This window comes from Corvus moneduloides, chromosome 18 (assembly GCF_009650955.1).
Source record: "Corvus moneduloides isolate bCorMon1 chromosome 18, bCorMon1.pri, whole genome shotgun sequence".
Lineage (NCBI taxonomy): Eukaryota > Metazoa > Chordata > Aves > Passeriformes > Corvidae > Corvus > Corvus moneduloides.
In genome coordinates this window covers 10631011-10654900 of record NC_045493.1, presented here as the reverse complement: position 1 = coordinate 10654900, position 23890 = coordinate 10631011, and the positions used below count along the sequence as shown (strand labels likewise).

The window sequence follows — 23890 nt, the reverse complement described above, 5'->3', positions numbered from 1 at the left end:
CCAAGAGGGCTCTCTGAGCTCTGCTGAACAGCACAGGTTGGCAAATCCATTTCTTCCATTTGCAAATCCATTTCTTCCAACTCCTTGTTCCCACGTGTAGGTGTTGAGGAGTGGTGCAGAATTCCAAGGCCAGAGGGGCTCTGTGATTCCTGAAGGATCATCCACCTGCTCTGGTTCCCATTTATCACAATCAGCACGTATCAGGAGTCATTTGCATATCCCAGGCTCTGGGAGCCCTTGGAAACTCAGATCCATGGAGAAGCAAAACTTGAGTGGCAGGTGGTTATTGAGGCCTCCAGAGCTCCTGGTTCTCCTCCCGGGATTTAGGAACTTAAATAACTCTTGAGTTTCAGGAATATTCCCGTTTTCAAACCCTGCAGAGTCCCTCCCAGGCAGCCCACACTGCTTGAAATGTTGGAATTCAGCCCGGAATCAGGACATGAGACCTCCAGCAGCTCCCCAGCACCTCTGCCAGGACACAGCTGCATCCCCAGCATCCCTGCACTGCCGTTGCCATGGTGACCGAGCATCGTCCCCTCTCCTGCCACCTTTAAGGCAAAATGTCCCTCCACAGCACAGGACTGTCCCCAGACCACTCCCAGATGGCCTCTCTTGCGCCCAGGACATCCCACAGGACATCCTGGTCCCCCAGGACAGGGACTGCTGCCCGCGAGGAATTTCCTGGGAATTCCACCAAGGAAAAAAATACAGGAGGATCCAGTGACTCCCACACCTAAACAGGCAGGGTTTAAAGTGAAATCCAAGCAGGGAAGAGCTCGAGGCCATCCAAGACCAGCAGAGGATCTCTGAGCATAGAAAAGCTTGGGGCCACCGCTGTCCCCATCGCCGGTGGCACTGGGAATCCGCAATCAGTGCCACACCCCCGAGTGTGCCAGGCTGCTTCCGTGCCCTCCCAAATCTCCCCGGGACACCTGCTGAGCTGTGACAGCTGTCAGGGCCTAAGCAGGGGGCGAGCTGAGAAGCTTAAAGGAAAAATAGCTCCTTTTGTAATCTGCTCCCACAGCACTCCCACCCTCCTGCCCGTTTTAGCCCTCCTCGTCCTACATTGGAGCCCTGGAGACGGGAAATGGGTGGAATTGTAGCTCTTCAAGGCTGTGTCACATGAAGGTGTCCCCCCTGCGTGTGGCTGTGGCAGGAGAGGTGTCTGCCCTGATCCCTCTGCTCCTCTGGCGCCTGGGAAACATCACGGAATCAAAGAATGGTTTGGGTGGGAAGGGCCCTCACAGATCATCTCGTTCCCTGCCATGGGCAGGGACATATTCCTGATTCCAGGAATCCAACCTGGGCCTGAAAGAAGCAGCACTGATGTATCTGCCAGATCCCATCTTCCAAATTCATGCCAGGGAAGATGATCCCAAGGATCAGCCTCACAGCCACGGCGCTGTGCAAGCTTCGGGAGGCACCAGCGCCGTGCCTCGGGCTGCTGTCACACCCGATCCCAGGAATCTCTGAGCGCACAGACAGGCGGATTTTATCCCAACACAAGCAGTTCCAGAAGGAAGCCAGGGCCTTACTCAACCTCCAAATATGTTTTTCAGGATCAGTGCCTCCAAAGGCAGAAGGTGGGAAGGTCCTGGAGAAGGAATGCAGCAGGCTGGGGTGTTTCCATGGAGCAGCGAGATGAGTCAGTGCCATCTGCCGGCTGCGGGGACAGTGCCGCTCCCAAATCCATCGGATAGACAGGAATAAACCCCAGCTTCACGACAAAGCTTCCAGCATCCCTCTGGAACGCTGCTCCAAATGCGAATTCCCCATAGGATCCAGATGGGATCCTTTTGGCACAGCCGTGTCCAGCTACATCAAGAAGTCCCAGGATGACCCAGCAGGGCTGGGAGTTCTTGACGTACCCAGGCTGCAGCTCCAGCATTCCCCAGCTCTTCTCCTTCCCACCTTTGGGATCTCCCTGCTACGCCTGACAGAGCCATGCATGGAAATCCTCGAGCTGGCCCGGATCCATGCTGAGGAAGAACTGTGGGAATGCCAAGGATCCGCAGGGTCCCGAGGGATGATGTGGCATCGTCGGCTTCTGCCTCAGCTTGGACCATTCCAAGGGCACCAAGAGGCATCAAAGCTGGGATGAGACACCAGGAATCCCTGGCCATCCCTGTTGTCCCAGTCTGCTGGATCAGATTTAATTCAGGGACAGATTTGAAGTGGGTTTCGAATTTTTAGAAGGAAAACTCATCCCTGCTCCGTAATTATCCTGTATTTAAGTTTAGGAGCCAGATCCCTGGCACTGAGGGAAACACACGTTTCTGTTGAAGCTTCCTCTTGGAGTGAGGAGGGATTTGCTTGTCCTTCCAGTGCTGATTATCCCCCAAAGTTCTCTGCAGGCATTACCAGGCTCAGGCAGCTCCAGCTGGCTGGAGGACACAGCAGTTTGGAGCTGCAGGGATGGCCTGGGGCTCCGTGGGCTGGAGAGATCCCAGAGTTGATCCCTGTCAGGCTGATTTAGGGATGATGGCTGATCCGAGCTCATCCAGCTGCTTCTGCCAATCACAGTGAAATCAATGAACATCTGAGGGAACACCAGCTCCGAGAGAGTGGATCCTGCTTTTCCTGCTGAAAACAAGCCCAAAAAGGGGGATTGTCTCTGGGAAACGCCATTTGCAGAGGAAGCAGGATGGAGTGGGGGCAGCTTGATGCTGACGTGGATCGGGATGCTGGGCATGGGCATATCTGTGGACGTGTCCCCTCAGTCTCCTCTGAAATGCAGTTTAAATCACCTAAATTTATTTTTGACAAACCAGGTTATTTTTCCCTGCTGGTGATGATCTGCTGTGTAAGCATCTGGTAGAAAACCACCTTATCACCTTGCTAGATGCTGAAATCAGAGGGCGTTACCTGGAATTTCTTAAAACATCCTATTTTCCCTCAGGTTTTGTCCCATCTCCTCCTAATCCTCGTCCCCAGTGAAGGGAGAGGCACAGGCATGAAACACCAAGGTACGCTGCTACTTGAGGCCAAAAATAAAGAGTACTTTTCCAGAAGGGCCAGGGATAGGCGACGGGAACTCTGTATCAGCAGAAAGAGGTGATTTTCCATGGAAATGGCCATGGAATTAAACCCTCTGCGAGCCCCAAGCGGGGCCTACCGCGCTCCCGTCGCCTAGCAACAGCACGCCAAGTCCTTATATGGCAACCGCTCCCGCCCTCTCCCCACCCTTCCTTCTCATTGGCTGCACTCCGCATGATTGACGTGCATCCTGGCCAATGCTCACACTCCACGAGCCTCTCCCGTGCCCGGGGCGCGGCGTTACCCGGAAGCCGGTGCAGGAAGCGGTGGGAGGAGCGCGAGAGACGCGTCCGCCGCGACAGCCAATGGGAGACGAGCTGGGGGGCGAATCAGCCAATGGCAGGGCGCGTGGGCGGGGCTACGGGGGCGGGGCCGCGGGAGCCGGCAGCGGGCGGCGCCGGGAGGTGGCAAAGGTGAGGGGGGACCCCGGGGGGACGCGAGGGGACATGGGGGGGACACGGGGGGGACACCGGGGGGACCCGGGGAACGCCGACCGGCGGCCAGGACAAAACCGGAGGTCTTGGGCAGAGGGGATCCGGGGGAAGGCCTGGGGAGCACCGGGGGTACCGGGCAGAGGAGAGCCGAGGGGACCCGGAGTGCTGAGGGGGGGAATTTTGGCCGAGGTTCAGGCTCGAGGAGGGAGCGGTGGCTGAAGGAGAAGCGGAGGATGGGGATTCCAGAGTGGTGCAGGAACGTCGGGCTTGGAGGGGGGTGGGTCAGAAGCCTGGAGGAAGGTGGGGAGGGGATGGGAAGCTCCTTGATCCCCGCGGAGCCGGCTGGCAGAGCCTGGTGCCCACCCTGCATGAGCATCCATGGCTCCTCCTGCTGCTGCTGTCACAGTAATGCACAGCAGATCCCATACGGTGCTTGGAGGTGGCAGGCAAAGGATGCCCGGGACAGCCCCCAATAGCTGTGACAAACACCAAACTCAAAGCCACTCTTACCCCATGACACAGCGCTGGCTAAAGCTGGGTGTGTTCCCAGGTGGGAGCGGTGGGAAAGGAGATGCTCCAGGTGTCCGTGCTGGAAGCAGGATGAATCTCGTGGCGATGGCGACGGATCCCGAGCTCCAATGGGTGTCCCTGTGGGTCCGTGTCCGGTGGGCGGCCGTGCTCGTGCTGCTCCTGAGCTCCCTGGTGATGCTGCTGCTGCCGCTGGCTGCCGTGGACAACCAGTGCCACGCTGTGCTCAAGGGCCTCTCCTTCCTGAAGAGTAAGCTGGGCTCCTCGGGAATCACCAGGTTCTCGGGACAGAGCACGGAGCTGAGCGTGACCTCCAAGGGGCTGGAGCTGCTGGTGCTGAAAGGAAAAGCCTCCCCAGGTGAGAGGGTCCTGGGTGGGTACAGCCGAGTTCCTAAGACCAAGGAAGACAAGGAGCTGGTGGAGAGGGTCCAGCAGAGGCCACAGAGATGATTTGGGGTCTGGAGCATCTCTGTGATGAGGAGAGACTGGGGGAGCTGAGCCTGGTCAGTCTGGAGAAGGGAAGGCTGGAGGGAATCTCAGCAATCCATACAAACATCTCCAAGGGGTGTCAGAGGATGGTGCCAGGCTCTGTTCAGTGGTGCCTGGTGACAAGGAGCAATAAACTGAAACACAACAAGTTCCACCTCAATGTGAGGCAAAACCTCTTTCCATGAGGATGGCAGAGCACTGGGACAGCTGCCCAGGGAGTCATGGAATCTCCCTCTATGGAGACATCCCAAACCCACCTGGACACCTTCCTGTGCCAGGTGACCCTGCCTTGAGGGGGGGTTGGAGTGGGTGATTTCCAGAGGGCACTTCCAACCCCAACCCAGAGACCTTCACCCCCTTCCCAACCATGTCCTGTACCTCTGATGGGAGTGATGCTGTGCCCTGATGGTAACAGACTGCAATTAACTGCAATTAACACTGCCTGTAAATGCCCCCGAGATCAGGCAGGCCCTCACCAGCTCCTTGACTGCATTCCAGGGCCCTGTGCTGGCATTGCTCCATCTCTCCAAAGGTTTTCCTCATGTTTTCAGTACTAGTAAGTTCTGTGGAGGTAACTGGAACACAGAGAGGTGTTTAATGCACAGAAATCTGGGATACACAGCATTAATCCCAAAATCCTGGCTGGCACAGAACAGCCTTTCAGGCAATGTCAGTCAGGCTGTGGTCATGGCCTGTATCAGCCAGGATGTTAATTTGGAAAACACTTAAAGGAATTATTATGATTCCAGCACTGTTATCTTTGTTTGCATTAAAGCTCTTACTGCTGGGAAAACATTGGATAGTTCAGTGGGAAAACAGGAGTGCTGTTGGCAGCCAACGTAACAACGTTAACAGTATAATTTCCCCTAAAAGAATGCCAAGAGAACGTGTTTGAGGCACTGTTTCCTCCCACACGAAGCAGTTTGGTGGCCACCTGTGGCCACCCTGAGCCTGCTGCCCACAGGTCCTGCCTCCCCACACTTCCTGCCAGGAATGGCTCTGCTGCCTCCTACTTGGCCTGGAAACACGGCCTAAACCTGTGGGATTGTAACCTGGAAAAGGCTGGAACACGAATTCTGTTCCAGTTCTTAAAGACTGGTTTTGGTTAATTTTTGTAGCAGTGAACAGGGACAGCCATAGAATACCCTGAGTTGGAAGGGAGGCACAAGGATCATGGAATCCAGATGTCCAGAGGTTTTCAGTAAAACTCACCGCCCTTTATCTGTTATCATTTCATTCCAGAGGTGAAGTTGGAAGCCAGAGCAGCTCTGAATCAAGCCCTGGAGATGAAGCGCCAAGGGAAGCGGGAGAAGGCCCACAAACTCTTCCTGTACGCCCTCAAAATGGACCCGGATTACGTGGATGCCCTGAACGAGTTTGGGATCTTTTCCGAGGAGGAAAAAGACATCCTCCAGGCCGACTATCTGTACTCCAAAGCTCTGACCATCTCCCCTCACAACGAGAAAGCTCTGAGCAACCGGGGCCGGACGCTGCCTTTGGTGGAGGAGATCGACCAGAGGTATTTCAGCATCATCGACAGCAAGGTCAAGAAGGTGATGGCCATTCCCAAGGGGAATTCCGCCCTGCGCCGGGTGATGGAGGAATCCTACTACCACCACATCTACCACACGGTGGCCATCGAGGGGAACACGCTGACGCTCTCCGAGATCCGGCACATCATCGAGACCAGGTACGCCGTTCCCGGGAAGAGCCTGGCGGAGCAGAACGAGGTGATCGGGATGCACGCGGCCCTCAAGTTCGTCAACACCACGCTGGTGTCGCGCATCGGCTCCGTCACCAGCAGGGACATCCTGGACATCCACCGGCGCGTGCTGGGCTACGCCGACCCCGTAGAGGCCGGGCGCTTCCGCGCCACGCAGGTCTTCGTGGGCCACCACATCCCGCCGCACCCGCAGGACGTGGAGAAGCAGATGGAGGAGTTCGTGCAGTGGATGAACTCGGAGGATGCCATGAGCCTGCACCCCGTGGAGTTCGCGGCGCTGGCGCACTACAAGCTGGTTTATATCCACCCCTTCGTGGACGGCAACGGCCGCACCTCGCGGCTGCTGATGAACCTGATCCTGATGCAGGCGGGGTATCCGCCCATCACCATCCGCAAGGAGCAGCGGGCCGAGTATTACCACGTGCTGGAGGTGGCCAACGAGGGCGACGTGCGGCCCTTCATCCGCTTCATCGCCAAGTGCACCGAGACCACGCTGGACATGCTGCTCATCGCCACCACCGAGTACTCCGTGGGCCTGCCCGAGGCGGGAGGCACCGCCGGCTGCAAACAAACCATCCCCGTCAAGACTTGAGGGTTTTGGGGCACTCAGGAGCTGGTGAAGCCATGGGAGAGCAGAACTCCAAGCCACTCAGTGTTGCTGCTGGGAAATGACTGGACAGGAGGTGGCAGTTGAGCGTTTTATTTAAAGTGTCTTACATTTGATTAAATTAATATAATTTATTTATATAAACGATGCCAAACGGAACTGGTGATGGTGGCTGTGCACTGGAAGGAGGTGGGGAGAGGTGCCAGAGGGCTCAGAAAGATGAACTAAAATTGAATTTCTCCTTAAAATTAAGCTTTGAGGAGCTGCTTCAAAATCACAACCCTTCACCCAGGCAGTCAACTCTACTGTCTGACCTCAGTGAAGGCTGAACTGAGTTGGTTTTGTGTTACCTGTTCCACAAAGGAACAGCACTGTCCCAGCTGTGTCCATCAGACACTTTGGTGTCAGGCACACACGTACTGAGCAGGAAGGAGGCTGAACTCCAGCCCAAAGGCATCTCTCCCCTCCCATTTCTGTTTCCGTGGCACTTTGCATGTTTACTTTCAGCTGCCTTTCCTGGGGGTGAGTTTTGTACTCGAAGTGGGAAGTATTTCTCTTGGGATTACAGGTCATAGGAGTGGAACAAGAGGAAAAAAGCTCTGACTTACTCGGAGAAGGACTCAGAAAACACCTCAGCCAACAGGAGCCCTGGGAAAGCACAACTGTCCTTAGGCATTTCAGTGGAGGGGCTGGATGGAGCTTGTCTGCAGAACTGTGGGCAGAAAAGGTCATCAGGCAGAGCCAGGAGACGCCAGTTGTGGCAGTTTGGGAAGAATGTGTACAGGAAGTTTGCCAAAACCTTCAGTTTCTTTAGTCTACGTATGGGAACTTCCACAATTAATCACTGGTCATGTCATTACTCTGATAAATGTGTCAAGAATCACTCAAGGCCTCTGTGTGCTGCAGGGGCAGTGCAGTGCCTGGAGCTGCTGAGCAGTTCAAAGAATCACTTTTTCCTTGGTTTTTAAGGGAAAAGGACCCACAGATCTCCCCACCCCAAACCTGCCAGCTGTGTAACAGCATCATTGATCCCACCACCTCCAAGCTGACCCAACTTCCATTTAAAATCCCAGTTTAGAGCATTTAACCCCTTGACAAAAGCTGTCCCAGGCTTAGTTTTCTTCCCTTTTAACACTCTCTTACCTGAGAACAGGGAGTTAGGACATGTTTTAGAGAAGCAGGAAGCAGGATGAGACTGGGAATCCTCTGCACTGAGTGTTGCTGCCAGGGAAAGCAGACAGTACAAGAAGAAAGGTGTCCTGTCCTTACAAAGCATGTTATTTTTGTAGTGCAACCTGAGTATAAATAATGCACTTTAGAGCTCTGGGGGCGGGGGGAAATGTTATTTTAGTAACAGATTAATAAACTATTTTAATATGAAAGTCTTGGTTTGGAAGAGGCTGTATTCAGAACACTTGGCTGCAGTGAACTAAGTGGTTGTGGAGGAGGAAAGGCCATGAGACAGATCCTGGTTCCCTCAACCACGTGACATCATGAGCAGACTCATCGTTTCAAAGTAAAGCCCAGTGAAATCAGCACAGAAAATAGTGTTTATTTGCAGCAGTGTTTGTGTGGTACAAGTGAACTCAGCACTGGGGTCCCCCCTCACATCCACCCCTCCGGGTGGTGACTTCCAGGGTAGTTGACAAGCAGGAATGTTTCTATCCAAGATCACACCACTGTTTGAGAGTCTGAGGTGATGACTGAAGTGATTTCAGGATATTCAGAGCAGATGGAATGTGCTGCTTCAAGGCCTGAGGGACACTGAGCACACCTGAGAGGTGAGGTACATCACTATCACCCACCAGCTGCCAGAGGAGAGGTGCAGTTCCAACACCCACATTTAAACAAAAGCAACGGTATTTATAGAAAACCTTTGAGAACTTGAGTTTAATAAACCGAGAAACGTCAGCTTGCACTTCACAGTTGTACAAAAACCGTACAGAAACCACCTGCAAAAAGACATGAGCTAGCTAGGAAAAACAACCAAAAACAACCAAAAACCTGGTCCTCAGCAACAGCACATCCAGTTTCATGGGAAACAAAAATTACCACCTAAGGATCAGCTCCTGCCACTTAAAAATAATCATCTCAATGTCCTTTACAAATACACCATATAAAAAACAGCTCAACTGGAACAGAACAGGAACTGGATACATATATATGTATATCTGTGTATCTACATATACACACATATGTATAGAAACTCGCCCAATACTAAAAGAGGCCATTGTGGTGAAGTTGGAGCATCTGCTGTAGGATTCTGCATGGAAGGAGATGACAGTCCCTGCGTGCGTGGGTTTGGGTGGAGAATGGGGCTGTTGGCAGAGAGAATGTCTGCAATCCCAATCTGAGCTGACCAGTGGAGCTTGCTGAGGTCCTCCCATTGCATCTCATTCGTTAATGAAAGAGAAAATAGTTGGAAAGTACTCCAAAAAACTCCATGTGGCATCTAAGCTGTGCAGGAAATGTTTCCCCCCTCGTTACCCTCAATATGAGGAATCGCATAACGCCATTTCACCAGAACAAAAGTGTAACTCTTTGCTCTTAGAGGAAAAAAAAAAACAAAACCAAAACCACCTGGATTTGTGCCATCCTCCACTGATCCCGAGGAATGCAGCAGTCCAGTATTTACACGGGATTGGGACGGGTGTTCTCTCCTTGCAAAGCTTAAGGACACAACATGGCTTCCAGAAAGGCATTTCACATTGGACCAGACCCGCTGAGTGCAGACTCCTCGCTCACTTTTTCAGGAGCATCTTGGCAAAATCAGCATTGGACATTTTTTTAGGCTCTGCAGGGGGGTCAGAGGACGTTGCTGGTGAGTTCTGGACCATCCCATTCTCAGCCTTAGCCACAAGGTTGCTCTGACGCTGCAGCGCCCGGGGCATCATGGAGAGCTGTGTCCTTCCCTTCCCTCGCCTGGAAGGGAAAAAATTCCCATTGAAACCCACTCTTTTAGCTTGGGAAACAACAAGGATTTGTCTGCTATGAGGAGTCCTCATTTCAATATTATTCCTGTCATTTGTTTCGGGATAAAGCTTTCCATGGGGCTGTTTGTCTGGCAGACAACAAATGGCCCCCAGTCCCCAGGATTGAAGCTCTGTTTATCCACAGGGGCTCATCCAATACAGGAACACTCTGAAAGTTGAAGGAGCAGCCTTAATGCTCACTAGGAACAATGGCTGCTTCTCCAGAGGGAGAGGATGTGGAGGTTATTAGGGATCAGGTGCCACCATCAGATCCAAGGGGACGGCCATTGCCTGATACTCCCCCTTCACCACCGAGCTGTTTCTGTTGATGAAGAGTTAAAAACCTGCTTTTCCTCATCAATCCAACAACCCATTTTTTTTAAGGTTCAGCACCTTTTAAATGTTTTTTCAGATTCACAGAATCCTACAGTGGTTTGGGTTGGAAGGGGCCTTGAAGATCATCCAGTTCCACCCCTGCCATGGGCAGGGACACCTTCCACTATCCCAGGGTGCTCCAAGCCCCATCCAACCTGGCCTTGGACACTTCCAGGGATCCAGGGGCAGCCACAGCTTCTCTGGGCACCCTGTGCCAGGGCCTCCCCACCCTCCCAGAGAAGGATTCCTTCCCAATATCCCATCTAACCCTGCCCTCTGGCAGTGCGAAGCCATTCCCCCTTGCCCATATAAAAAGTCCCTCTCCTTCCTTTTTCTAAGCCCCCAGATTCCAGATAAGATTCCTGAAGTTTAGGATATAAAGAAACACAGCATTTCCTTCCCAGGCAGTGCCAGGTATCCCTCCCTCCTTCCCTCAATCCCTCCCTCACTCACGCTCCATAAATCTGCCGTGGTGCCAGGGGCAGGGAGGCCCTGCCAGGCTCGGGCCTGTCCGGAAGCTTCCGGAGCGGGGGGTTGCTGATCATCACCTTGATGACGTGGTCCTTCACTGTCAGCCCATCCATCTTCAGCACAGCCTGTGAGGCCTGGGCTTCGTTCTCATATTCCACATAAGCCAGGCCCTAAAAATAAGGGGTAGAAAGGTCCTCCGTTAGGTTTTAGTGCTCCTGTGACAGCTGATAAGGAATTCATAAGGAAGGAAACGAAAATGGCTCAGTCCCAGTTTCTTTAGCTAAAAAAAAAATATTTCTATTCACCACCTTTATTTCTTATCTCTCACTTCTGATGCCCTAATGGGTGGGAAAAAAAAAGAACCACCCCAAAACCTTATTTCTTTACTTATATTAAAGTAAATATAATGAAGCACCATGGCAGGCTCCCACAGAGAAGGGCATCACCTCTCCCTGCTGTTCCTCTTTTAAATGACATTCAAAGCCTTAAGCTGCATTTTTGGATTATCCAGTTTCACAGGAGAGGCATCAGGTTTTATATCACTTTCCCAAAATACATTTATTTGTGGTTTACACACAATCCCAACTCAAACTAAGCTCAGAATAAGACTTGGGGTTCCCAAGAGCACTCGTTGCAAGGTGTGCACACAGCAGGAACTGCACCTGAGGTGGCGCAAAGGACAAGAAAATTCAATTTAAATCCATGTCCACCATTCCCAGGATGTCTCCTGTGGACAGGACCCACCACACAGACACAGCCCAGGTGTCAGGTAGAGTTTTGGCAGAGCAGCAACTGGTTTAGAATCCCTTATGTAACAAGGAGTCATTTATTCCAGGATGGAAATAACGAGCCTTGTCAGAGAGGGGGGCTCATTTCTCACTGGCAAACCCCTTCCTGCAGCAGATGTTCAGAACAAAAGCCTCAGGAAACTGAGGAAAGGAGGATGGGAATTGCTTGCACCAGGCAAACCCCATCTAGCCAGTTATTTAAAACCCAATCCTTCACAGACGTGCCTGTTTTTACTATACTCAAAGTGCTGTCAACATTTCCCCCTCCATCCCATTTTCCTTGTGCAATTTAAGAAGTATTTTGGAAAAATTCCTCTTGGTTGTCTGCACAAAGGCACACTGGGCTTTATAAATCCAAGCTTTTCCACAAGTTTTAATGCAAAACCACACTGGCAACTTGATAAACCCAACTTTTTGTCTCCAGACTTCACGAGCAGCTTCTTTTTGAAGGACTTCTTAAAACCAGGAGTGTGTTATGGATGCCTACCTTGGGTTTTCCAGCTCTGTTGGTGACCAGCCGAATGTCCTTCACATTCCCATGGGCTTTACACACCTCCTCCAGCTCTTCCTTAGTGCAGGAAAATGGCAAACCAGATATAAAGAGTTTATGTTTCTCCAGGGTAGTGCTGTACCTGAACACCTGGAGCAACAAAAAAGATGTTGGTTCAAAAACCAGCCAGAAACTCCAAGGATTTTCATCTCATACCCCAAAAGTACTTCCTGTTTGTGGGATCCAAAAGTGCCTCAAAGCCCTGAGTAGTGTTTTGGAAGATATTTGCGTATCAACACAAAGATACATCAAGGACTTGCAAGTAAATGCTGCTAAACATCCCTACCCTTCACAACTGATAATCACAGAATATCCTGAGTGGGAAGGGATCCAGGAGGATCAGAGCTCAATTCCTGTAATAATGTATTTATAATCATGTCTTCTTGCTCAGCTGTCACCATGAGAACACTGAATTTCTCTGTGCAGGAACTCCAGAATGCAGAAATCCACTGATTACACAACTGAGCTCTGGTACACAGCATCCCCAGCCAGGGGGTTGGGTAACAAACGCTGGAGAGACTGAACCAACAGAGCTCTTCACAGGTTGAACCTGGGTAGGTCCCACCATTAAACTGCTCAGATCAGCAGATTTCTGCAAATCTTGAGTAAATGATGTCAATCCTGGTGTCTCCAAAAGTAAAAGAAGATCCAAGAAGTCCCAAAAACCAGTTTAAAGCAGCACAACACGATTGGATTTGAGCACCCTGGACACAAGGTACTCCACCAACTCCCCTCCCCAGACCCACTGTCCAACAGGAACCAACCAAACTTTACCTTAAAGTCAGGATTCTTGTTCTTGTCAACACATGGAGACACAAACATGGGCCTGCCCTCCACAGTCGTGCGATCCAAGGCCAGGGCCTGCCGAGCAGCCTCCTCCTCCCTGAACTGCACGTAGCAGTAGCCCCGGAAGGTGCCCTTGTTGTTGAACACTGCTCGGATCTCCACGACCTCCCCACAGCTCCCAAAGAGCTCCCTCAGCTTGGCTTCAGGCTCTGCCATGGTGTAGGAGAGGTTGCTAACAAACACAGTGACTTTATCCTTGCTGCTGTCGTGGAACACTTTGGGGATGTCCTTGCGGCTGGTGGATGCCTTTTCCTTTGGGATTGCTGGGCCATCTGGCTTTTCACTTCTCCCAAAGAGCCCGGTCTCCACTTCCATGTCCTCTTCAGGGAGCACTCCATCACCCTCTCCCCTGTGCCTCTTGCTGGGCAGCTCTGATTGATGGGATTGAAAGGCTTTGTTAGAAAAAAATGACCCCATTTCCTTCCCTATTGGAACTCCTCTGCCCTCCATTCCCGCTGCAGAGCTTGGAAATCGCACATGGAACCACAAATACGATGACAGGTCTTAAAGACACCAAATGAAAACCTCCCTCCAAGCTTTTAAAGAACAAATAACAACAGATTATTCCACCAAGACAGCTTTAGATGAAAGCAACTGGAATATTTGTTCCTTTTTTCAGCCAGTCACAACTGACAGTTGCTGATTCATGTTCTTTTTCTTTGTCTAATGGTTGTTCTTAAAAAAAAAAATAAATCTAAAAGCTCACAAAACTCCCAGGGGCAACAACCTATTAAAGTCTTCTGTTCCCACCTTCCAAGAGGCTGCCACAATCCTGAATAACCCAATTTAGACACATGGCTCGGCATCATAGGATGAGTCAGAAAAATGACTTGAAAGGAAAATTAAGGAGGAAAAAAAAACCCCCACAATATCCCTCCAAAGTAAGAAACCCCAAGAAAACTCTAGAAGTTCTTATAAACCTGTTTTTCTGTCGCTATAAAACCATTTAGCCTTGTTTGCATTTCACTCCCACACTGCAAACTTCCCAGGAGAAAGCAGCCCTGCAAAGACACCAGTGCTGGCAATTCCTCAGCCCCCTCTACCACAAGACAAGCAATAAACCCGTTGCCAGAGGTCTGAAATTTTCATTTAATTTTATTTTTACCTTCTTCTTGTCCCCATTCACCCTCGTCATCCTCATCTGCTTTGCGCTTGTCCCCAATCCTGGTTTTTTTGGCCTTTTTGGAAGCTTTCTTCTCTGCCCGAGCCTGCTTCCTCTGCTCAGCTCTCTCCTCCTCCTGCTTTGCCAGAGCAGCTTCTTTCTCAGCAGCCTAAAACACAGAAGATTGTTTTCTTTTTTTCCCCCACTGGCTGCAGATTGCAGAGCATTTTCCAGAGCATTGAACCCAGAGGGTTTTCTCCTAACCCCAGCACATCATTTAAAGCACTTCCCAATTCTTTGCTCTCACAGCTTTCCTGGAGGGCACATCACTCTTGTGGCCATCCAAGGGGCAAAAGGAGAAAGATAAAAAGCAGCAAGAGGTTGTTAATCATAGTTTTTAAGTAAAAATCAATAGTTCTAGGGCTTGAAGGCATTTCAGGCTTATCTGGGGGAAGGCACATTAAATATGTGACATTTGGAGAAGCATGGACTTAATTTAGGTGTATAAAATGCTCTGGAAGCTCACAGAAAGTTCTGACCTTTGCTCTTTGTTCATTCACTCGAGCCAATCTGTTCTCTGTTTTTTGAACAGCTGCATCCCAGTCTTCCAGTGTTCCTAAAGGATAAATTTAAAATAATAATAATAATAAAAAAGCCTTTTATTTAGCTTTCTCATAATTCCAAGATACAATTCTGGAAAAATAAGAGTCACTGAGTTCATGGCACTTGCTGCTCATATTAAACATCACACATGAAAATTCTAATTATAACAACTGGCCTGCAAGGTAAAAAAAAAAAAAAACCAAGAGCCAAGCAGAGCAGAAACCTCTCATTTATAATGCAAGACTCCAAAAAGGCATGGAAAAATCCAGTCATTTCAGAAAAGCAAGGAAGAAGAGAGCTGTCTGTGGATTTGCCAGCAGTGAGAAGAAAGGGAGGCTTCAGTGGAGCACAAAACACGGGATCAAAAGCCTGTGTGTCACCTCTGCCTAACCAGGCTGGCTAAGAGGTGCAGCAATTAATTCCCTTCTGCCAGTCATTTAGTTCCCTTCTGTCAGCCAATTAATTACCTCCTGCCTGTCACTCGGTGACCTTTTGTCACTTAATCACCCCCTGCCAGTGCCCAGGTACCTTCTATCCTCTCGAGGGTGAGCAGCACCTCGCAGACGTGCTCGGGGTAGTCGCTGGTGCACTGCACTGCTCGGTGCAGGGCCTTCCTGCAATGCTGGGTGTCCCCATGGGCCCTGCAGGAGGGGACAGGGCACTCAGGGACCAAACCACACGGAATTCCAGCCATGCAAACATTCTCCCTCCTTCCCCAGCTGCTGCAACACTTCTGGAACCCACAGCAGAGCCGCTCCAAGAACCTCCAAGATGTTTTGTAAACCCAAACAGAACACACTCGTTCTAAACTGTTTTCTCCCACAGGTGAGGACTAAAGATGAATTAGCCAAGCTCTTACCTTTCCAGGTTGTAATACTCCAGCCACATGTTGGCATATTTGGCATTTCCTTTAGTCATGATGTTGTCCCAGAGCTCCCTGGCTTTCTGCATGTTGTTACACAAGCGGGCCTGGAACAGAGAATCCAAAATATCCTTCAGGATTACTTGTTCAACATCATTAACCCCAAACCAAAAAAAAAAAAACCCACAGATGCTGCAGACAGACCCAGCAAGATACATCTGAGCCTTAGAGTGATCAAAATAAACACCTGACACAATCCTGCTACTGAATAATCCTTCCCTGCCCACATCTCCCATTAGTCTCGGTTCTGGCTCCCACATACATTTATTTGATTTTGGTCATTATAAAAGAAACTAGAGAGTTGTTTCTGAATTTTTCCTTTTGTTGTTGACGAATGTACCTGATCACTTCTCAGACTGAGCACTTGCTTTGTGTTAAGGAAGGGGAGCAGGGGAAGAAGGGAAAGGGGTTGGGAAATTACTACATTCCATGGCAGGAATGTTAAGACATTTTATTTTACATCCATTTTATCAGGTACAGCAATTTAAATACAGCAGAGAGAAACATCACCTCAACTCTTGCCCAGTTCTGCATGATGGTGCAGGATGGATCTCCACTTTCACTGAACCCTAGGAAGAAAAACAAAGGCTGTTTGTTGCACTTGGCTCTTGGAAATGAAGTGTTTATTAACCAGGTCCCACACGGAGATGAAATTTTTATCTGCAGCTTTCTGAAACGTTCAAGATTCTTGAAGACAAACATTGTGTGGAGAACTGGTTTTATGAAAATGATTTTGAAGAGGAGAAAACAATGATTTCACAATGATTTGGATGATTTCACTTACTTTCTTCTACTTCTTGTTTCAAGTACTCCACAGCTCGTGCAAATGCAGAGCGCAGCTCCTCCAGCTCCTTACTGGAGTCTGCAGAAAAAAAAGAAAGAACAGCCTTAAAATGATAATTTTGTTTTCATTTCCCACCCAATAAAACCTTCTCCTTAACAGGCACAATGATTTTATTGGGTAGCAGGGGGAAATTACATTTATTACTTCTTATTGTTGTTATCACTGCTTAAATTTATGACTTTATTACGAGTAAAACTCACTACATGAGTAATTTAAAAAATCAGATATCAAAAATATAAGGCAGGACATTTTTGCAATAGCAAACCAAGCAAATTCTTATTTTTATAGACATTAACTGGCCAGAAAGTAGTTTTTGTGAAAGATGAAAATGCTGTTAATTTTTTTTTTTTTAAGTAATATCCAAGAAGTACAAAGAAAACAGTTTAGATATTTATTCTGTATTTATCATACAGACCTTGTGTAAAATCCACCCTTCTCCTCAGGTAATCCAGGTAGGCCTGCCAGATCTCTACATAGTCTGTTGCCTGAATAAAACCTGCATTCAGAGCTTTTTCAAATATTTCTGGAAGAAAAAGGGAGAAAAAATACTGTCAGAATTAGCAAGTTGCAGTGATAGCACAAAGAAATACCTACACAAACACCACTGGTTTCTAGGAAGAGAGGAAAAAGCCCTATACAGTAAATTGGTTTAGGAAGTGAATTGAAAAGCAGCTGGATTCAGGAATGTTCACTCCAAGTTGTTCATGGCTTGCTCAGGGTGAAGCTGCTCAACCAAAGCAGCTTTGCCCTTGCAGCACCTGCAGCAGGGTGAGAACAGATCCTGCCAGGCCCATTTGTCACAGGCTGTTTGGAGTGCAGAGAGCAGCCCTGAGCTGTATTTCCTGGTTCTTTCCTTACCAGAAATGATGCTGTGCTCCACCCTGTGCCTCTCCATGGCCAGCAGGTACCTAATCCACAGCCCAACAGTCCAGGGGCAGTTCCTGACAGCGCGGTCGTGAGCGGATAAAACCAATTCCTTCACCTTCAGCTGCCTGTCCTGTAAGAGTCACAAAGGGAAAGTGAAGTTCCTGTCAGCCAGAGAGACCACTCCAGCCAAACTCCAACTTATAAAGAGCCAACACCTTAAAGCCTTTCACCTAAAAAGCACTTTCATTTTATGTTTGACAAGCTCAGATGGGTATTTTAAATTCTACATTCCTAAAAACCCAGTGAACACCTTCCAGTGAGGAAGAACATGCTCAGGAGAGAACTACCAGGCCAGTGAGGTGTTTTCTGCCAAAGCAATAAATATAATAAAGGCACTGAGTGAATTCCCAACTGTTCCTAGAATGTCAAGCATACAAAGAGGGAGCACACCCAGCCTGTTTGTGCAGGTGTTGTTCCACCTGCAACCTGCTGTGTCCAGCTGGGAAGAGAAAAGAGATGACGGAGCAACTGAGCCTGGATAAGCTCCTGCAGGGAGTCACCCTGATCCCTTAATCCAGCCACCTTCTGTCCTGCCTCTGGAGCTCAGCATCAGCTTCAAACTGCACTAACAAACCCCCCTGGAAAGAGGGGCTGAACATCTGGGTTCACTGCAGTGCCCACACCCTGTGATTCTGCAGAGAAAACACAGCTGGAGCAGAGAAAAGTGAGAAATGCTCACTTGAGCAATAAAGACACCCCTGAAAACAGGAGGAAACCAAAGGTGAGGTGAAAATCAGTTTCTGGAGGATTTACAGACTAAAGGACAGGACTGAGGTAGAACTTACTGGCTGTTTATCAGCAACTGAGATTAAAAAAAAACCCCAAAAGTAAAGGCAGGAAAATAAATCTGCAAACATTCACGGGTTTATTTCCTTACCAAATACTGGTTGTAGCGTGCCCAGAGATCTGGGACAAGGCAGTTCTCAGCCAAAGCTCTCTCATAGATCAACTGAATCCGAGCTGGGTCACCTGCTTTCATTTCAAAATCAATGTAAGCTTGGTATTCTGCCAGCTTTGGGGTTTCAGCACCCAGCTGGAAAACAACCAGGGAGACACAACATCAAACTCTTCAACAAAGCAACACTCTGCAACACTTCAGCTGCTCCTCAGAGCAGGTCTTGTGCAAAATTTCACACAAGAAATTTGTCCCTGTATCAGCAGCTGTTGATTTTCATACACCTCTGAATGGGTCCGAAATCAGTCAAATCCTGGTTTTATTCCCCTTAGCCCCATACTGGAAAACACACCCAGAGTCCTCATGTGCACCTCAGGGTGGCTTGGCACACTCAAAGCACTCCACAATTTCCAGTATTCCCAGGATATAATTGTCAAAAATCCCACTGCTGACAAAGTCCCCCAGCTGGGGACTAGAAAAATAATAAATTTGGAAAAAAAAAAAAAAAAAAAAGGATCACCCCAAAGCAACTCCCTCTTAGCTTTAAAGGAAGGTGAAAATGCCAGCATTACCAGTGCCTCCTCGTAGGGTTTACACTTCTCCAGCTGCTGTAGAGCTTTTTTGTAGTTTTTTATTGTTGTTTCTGGAATGGGCTCTTCTGACCACTCCTCATATTCAGCATAAGAAGCCTCCATGTCTATTAAAACATGAAATCCCATCAATAATACACTCATGAAACTAAAAACTCGTATTTTAACCTATGTTTAGTTCTGAGACAAATTCCTCTTTTTATTTATACAATATTTATAATTTATTTTATAATAAATATTTAAATGTGCATAATGTTTATAATTTATTTATAATAAATATTTAAATTTTTATCCCCCTTTGGCCTTAAATGTCACACTGCTGCATTCTTAAAGAGTTCAGACACTTCATCCCACACGGTGTCCTGTAACAAACTCAGGGCAAGTTATATTAAAGCTGCTGATTTGGAATTAGAAAACCAAAGTGGCAAAATATTTCCCCCAAAGCTCTAGAGAAAAGAGAACCCCAATTCTTTCCAGATGGAAATGAAGTCAAAAGAACTGTGCTTAACTTTCTCCCATGAGCAAGAAAAGGGACCCAAGGAGCTTAAAGCAGGAACTAGGGAAGGCAGAATTCCAACAGATACTCCCTACCAAAGTTTTCATGCAGCAATCACAGCTGAATTCCTCATTTTTAACTCACATTTTGTGCCCCTCACTTGCACTAAACTCCCTCAAACTCTGAACCAGGTGACCCAAGTTCCAACAACTCAGAATGCTCCTGATCCAGAGGGATCTGTGCCTCATCCAAGAGGGCACAAGACCTCCAGCTGCACTCGGTGTGGCTGTGCCAGGAGAATCCTGATGCCTGGAGCACTGTAACCCAGCTGCTCCATGCCCTCTCTCCCAGCATTCCAGCCCTTACCCAGCAGTGGGATCCCCAGCTGGCGCCGGAAGAGCGTGTGGATCTTCTCGAGCTGGCTGCACAGCACCTGCTGCTGCTCCGGGGATGGAATGCTGCCAGGGGCTGGCTGCAAGCAAAAAACCAGGGAAATTCAATCCATTCCCTCCAGCCCCAGCTGATGGACACGAGAGGGAATTGTTTATGAGCTGAGATCCAAGTGAATACATGATCCTTGAAGGGCACACAGGGCTAACTTGCATTTCAGTCACTGCCAGGAAAGCTAAAACTTGGGAATTGCTCCCCCTTGGAAGCTGGATGAATGGGAAGAACATTCCTGACTGAAAGCTGACACAAGCACAGGGAATTGATCACCTGAGAACAAGGAAGCAGCAGGTGATTGTGCCATTTCACAGGTCCACTGTGCTGCCAAAGAGGGTTTCAGTAAATCCCTGGGGTGTGGGGAGAGGATCTAAAACTTCCAGCCTTAATTGTGTTTGGGAATGAAAGGACATTCTCCTGTTACTCCTTTGTTAGGGATTCCATAGAACAGGGTTGAAAAAGACCTTTAAAGATCAAACAGTTCCCACTGCCACCATGAGCAGGGCCATCTTTTAACTTCCATCTCTTACGTAGCAAATTATCAAAAATGAAGAAATATTCCCATTCTGGCCATCTGGGAAAGGTCATTTTTGCAGACATCAAACTGTACATTCCACGGATAAACCACCCTCATCCAAAAGTCCCAAACTGTGGAATAGTGAATGAGTTAAAAGCTGAACAGTCTAGAAATGTAAACTTGATTGACTCTGTGCAGAAACAGCCACAGAACATTGTTTAATAGTGGAACATTTCAATTTAAAGCTGCTCTTGGCATTTCAACCAGCAGCAGAGCCAAACTTTGCTCCTGGATTGGAGCTGATTTTAGGATTTTATTTAAACACAAACCCATTACTTTACCAGCCAAACACACACAGAATGGTTTTCCTAGAGCAGAGGGCTGGAAAGAAACAACTGTGAGACATGCCAGGCCCTTTTCCACAAGAGACAACTCCAGGAGCTGCACCACAGCTTTTTTTGGGGGGATGGGAGCCCAGGGGAATGGGCTCACCTGTGCTGTTTCCAGGATGGCATTCTCAAATTCCCTGTATGCTTCCCACAGGGCCGTGCCCTTGGTCACGTGCAGCCCCACGGCCGTCAGGGCCCGCTCGAAGATGGACCGGACCTTCTCGATGCCTCCTTCCTGACCAATGCCTCCAATGGAATACTGGGCATACTCCAGCCAAATTTCAGGACCTAAGCAAGGTCAGGAGAAACAGGTGATTTGATCTTTTCAAAAATAATAATAACAACGACAACAAAAAAAAATGCAGCTCTGCTTCCCAAATGCCTCATTTGCTGCATATAAATTAAAAAAAAAACACAAGGCAATGTTCCTTTTTATCCAATGAAGTTAAAATATTTGGGAATCGTGTTTATGCTGTTGGTTCAGCAGCAGCAGGCACAGTTTCCTTCTGAAAGGAGTCACTCCTGTGGTTTTGCTGACAGTGACTGGCCCTGCCTGTAACCTCTGCCACACAAGCCCCAGCAGGGATGCACCCAGATGCCTTAACAGCAAATTCCTGTTCCCTGAGCTGGGACCACAGAGCTGTCACACTCTGGAATAATTCAGATTAAAGCAGCTCCTCCTCCTCTTTCCAGACTCCTGAACTTCCCTGATCAGCAACTCCTAAAGCAGCTGAATCCTGAAGGTGAAGGGGAGGTGGGAGAACAGCGTTGGCTGCCTGGCACCATTCCCGTCAACACCAAATTCCAGTCGGGGACCCCCATGTTAGGGCTACCCTGGGTTCCAGAAGTGATTCCAAACCCAAAATGCAACCCAGCAGATCCAGAGGACACCTCCTCAGTTCTTCACCTCCATCCCTTCTTCCCAAGGCTCCACCAACACCACGTAATGTCACTGATGTGACATTTTGTACCCAGCTTTTGAGAGGGATTTACCTCCACATTCCCGAGCCCTCCACTTCCTCAGGCTTCATTTTTCCAGCTCTTTACGCCAATTCCCAAAGAACTCACTCAGTGATTCATCCCCAAAATTTTAAGCTACAGCAGCTCCTGAGGAATGGAGAGACCAGACACCCCATCCCTCCCTTGTATCGCCTCACATTCAGATTTTAGAACTCAATTTGAAATTTTGACCCAATTTCTGCATTGTAACAGAAGAAAGAGACTTTCCTACAACAGAAAAAAGCCAAATCTGGATGTAACACAACCCATTTTAGAGCATTTCTGAATGACTTACAGATGTAATCTTTGACAGCCCTTTCAAACAGCTCATAAACCTTCTCTCTCTCAGAGATCTCCGAAGCCATTTTTATCTCATCCTTCAACCAGTCCAGCCAAATTTCTGAAAGGAAAAAATTTAGAACCCATCACTAATATGTAGAAATAATAAAGTTACGCCCACTCTGTGAGATTTTCATCAGAGTTTTTAGCAACAGACTTGAAACCAAGGAGAGGGAGCAAGGCAAAGAGAGGAATTTTAACCTCCACAACAATTCCTAATTAATTTCAAGTAACAGTTGGGTGGAGACCTTTTAAATCGGTGCTAAACAAGCACCTTTTTACTAAAGGGAGAAGTTGGAATTCCTCAGGACTTTAAAGCTTATCCCATTCCACCCCCTGCCATGGGCAGGGACACCTCCCAGGTTGCTCCAAGCCCCATTCAACCCGACCTTGGACACTTCCAGGGATGAGGCAGCCACAGCTTCTCTGGGCCACCTGTGCCAGGGCCTCCCCATCCCTTTCCAAGAATAAAATCCCACTGTCAGAGCAGCCTCTGCAGTATTTCCATTGCTTCTGTGTTATGAGCAAAAAGAGAAACCCCCCACTGCAAGGACCATCCACAACTTCCACCAACAGGGAATTTTCTTTGCTGCCTGCCTGTGAAATGTCACTTTTGGCTGGGCTCTGGATCACATTCCCTGACAGAGGGTGCTGAAAACCGGCCCGAATGTGTTATTTCACCACTGAAGCATCTTGCACAGGTGAGGCTTCACCTGTGGAGAGCAGAGGATGCTCCGTACCTTCAGTGAGGGGGAAGAGCTCGCTCATCTTCTGCCGAGCTCTGCGGAGCTTCACCAGCTCTCCCTCCTGCCGGAGCAGCTTGATCAGATCCAAATGACAGTTGTAGTCAAAAGCATTGATGGAAAGCTTAAAAAAAAAAAAAAAAAGAACAAAAAACAATTTTAAAAGCACTGCTGAGTGACAGACGTGAAGGAGTCAGGAAACAAATAACACAACTCTCATCGTGTGATCACAGAGCCAAGACAACACCGCGATTCCTCAGATTCAACCTCGCCCCTGACACGGCTCCGGCCGTTCCCTCAGGTCCCGCCACTGGTCACAGAGAGAATCGTGTTTTCATTTCTTTAAAGGCAATAAAAAACCGCGGGCAGCCGGCTCAGATTTCTGAATGAACACAAACTGTCTACTAGGACTTCCCTCTTATTTCCCTCTCAAAAAAAAAACCCCAAGCCGGTCAATTTTCATCTGAGACTCCAAATATTCACGCCATAAAATCACGGAATATCCCAACTAGGAAGAAATTCACAAGGACCATGGAAATTCACGTCCTGACAGTTCCCAGCACCAAACTACCGGGGCAGACACGGATTATCCTCCGTTCCCGCCACGCCCGCTGCCCCGCCGGGCCCACCTGCTCCTCCAGCCGCTGGATCTCGGCCTCATTCTCCTTCTCCTCATCCTCGCCGTCCCCAGACGAGTCCGAGTCGCCCTCATCGTCCGAGTCCCCGCCCGACTCGGGATCTCCCTCCGGCAGCCGCTTCTCCTCCTCGGCCGCCGCCTCAGCTCCCGCCGCCGCCATCTTATGCAGCTCCGCTCGCCGGCCGCCGCGCTCCCCCGGCCACCGTGGCTGCCCCGGCGCCGCCCGTCCCGCCGCCCCGCCCCGCCGCCGGCCGAACCGGCCGGGAAGAACGGGGATCCTCAGCGCGCCCCGCCCCGCGCTCGTCCGCGCTGCGGGGCCGTGCTGCACCGACTGCGGCCGCGGTCCGACCCTTTGTCTTCTGGTCCGTGGCTCAGGCAGCGCCGAGGGCACCCCGCCGTGTGGCCATCAGGGGGCCTCCGAGAGGGTCCGTGGCGTGCGCGGCGCCGCTCGCCCGCCATATTGAGAGTGGCGCCACATGCGGCACACGCGCCGGCTGTCGCGATAAAAACCCTGTCGCGATTGATTGCCCATCGTTTGTTTATTTATTTACTGATCGCTTTAGCGACAGCGCGAGGCCCGTCCCACAGGCGGCCTCCAGCGCGCGCGCCGTCTGCGCGGTGAAC

General features: G+C 49.4%; 2 protein-coding genes across 4 annotated transcripts; one reads left to right on the top strand and one right to left on the bottom strand.

Annotated features, from left to right (window-relative positions):
* The first annotated feature begins 3403 nt into the window (after positions 1-3403).
* On the top strand, positions 3404-9382 carry FICD (FIC domain protein adenylyltransferase). Of its 3 annotated transcripts, none has more exons than XM_032127632.1 (3): positions 3404-3449; positions 4021-4356; positions 5730-9382. In XM_032127632.1, exons 2-3 carry the CDS (start codon positions 4071-4073, stop codon positions 6800-6802), a joined length of 1359 nt encoding a protein of 452 aa, XP_031983523.1. In that variant the 5' UTR covers positions 3404-3449; positions 4021-4070; the 3' UTR covers positions 6803-9382. The 3 variants fall into 3 exon arrangements, with proteins under 3 accessions (XP_031983523.1, XP_031983521.1, XP_031983520.1); XM_032127630.1 differs by having other exon boundaries at positions 3433-3449; positions 3993-4356; XM_032127629.1 differs by lacking the exon at positions 3404-3449 and having other exon boundaries at positions 3679-4356.
* Positions 8350-23688, bottom strand: SART3 (spliceosome associated factor 3, U4/U6 recycling protein). The gene is given in 20 exon segments (XM_032127628.1): positions 8350-9739; positions 10618-10805; positions 11911-12063; positions 12748-13190; positions 13925-14090; positions 14461-14537; positions 15053-15165; positions 15384-15493; positions 15957-16015; positions 16231-16308; positions 16706-16813; positions 17149-17287; positions 18095-18250; positions 18685-18809; positions 19565-19670; positions 20652-20836; positions 21843-21947; positions 22627-22753; positions 23259-23556; positions 23558-23688. Coding segments are annotated over 20 exon segments (3033 nt in total). The 5' UTR covers positions 23674-23688; the 3' UTR covers positions 8350-9558.
* Positions 23689-23890: the final 202 nt, after the last annotated feature.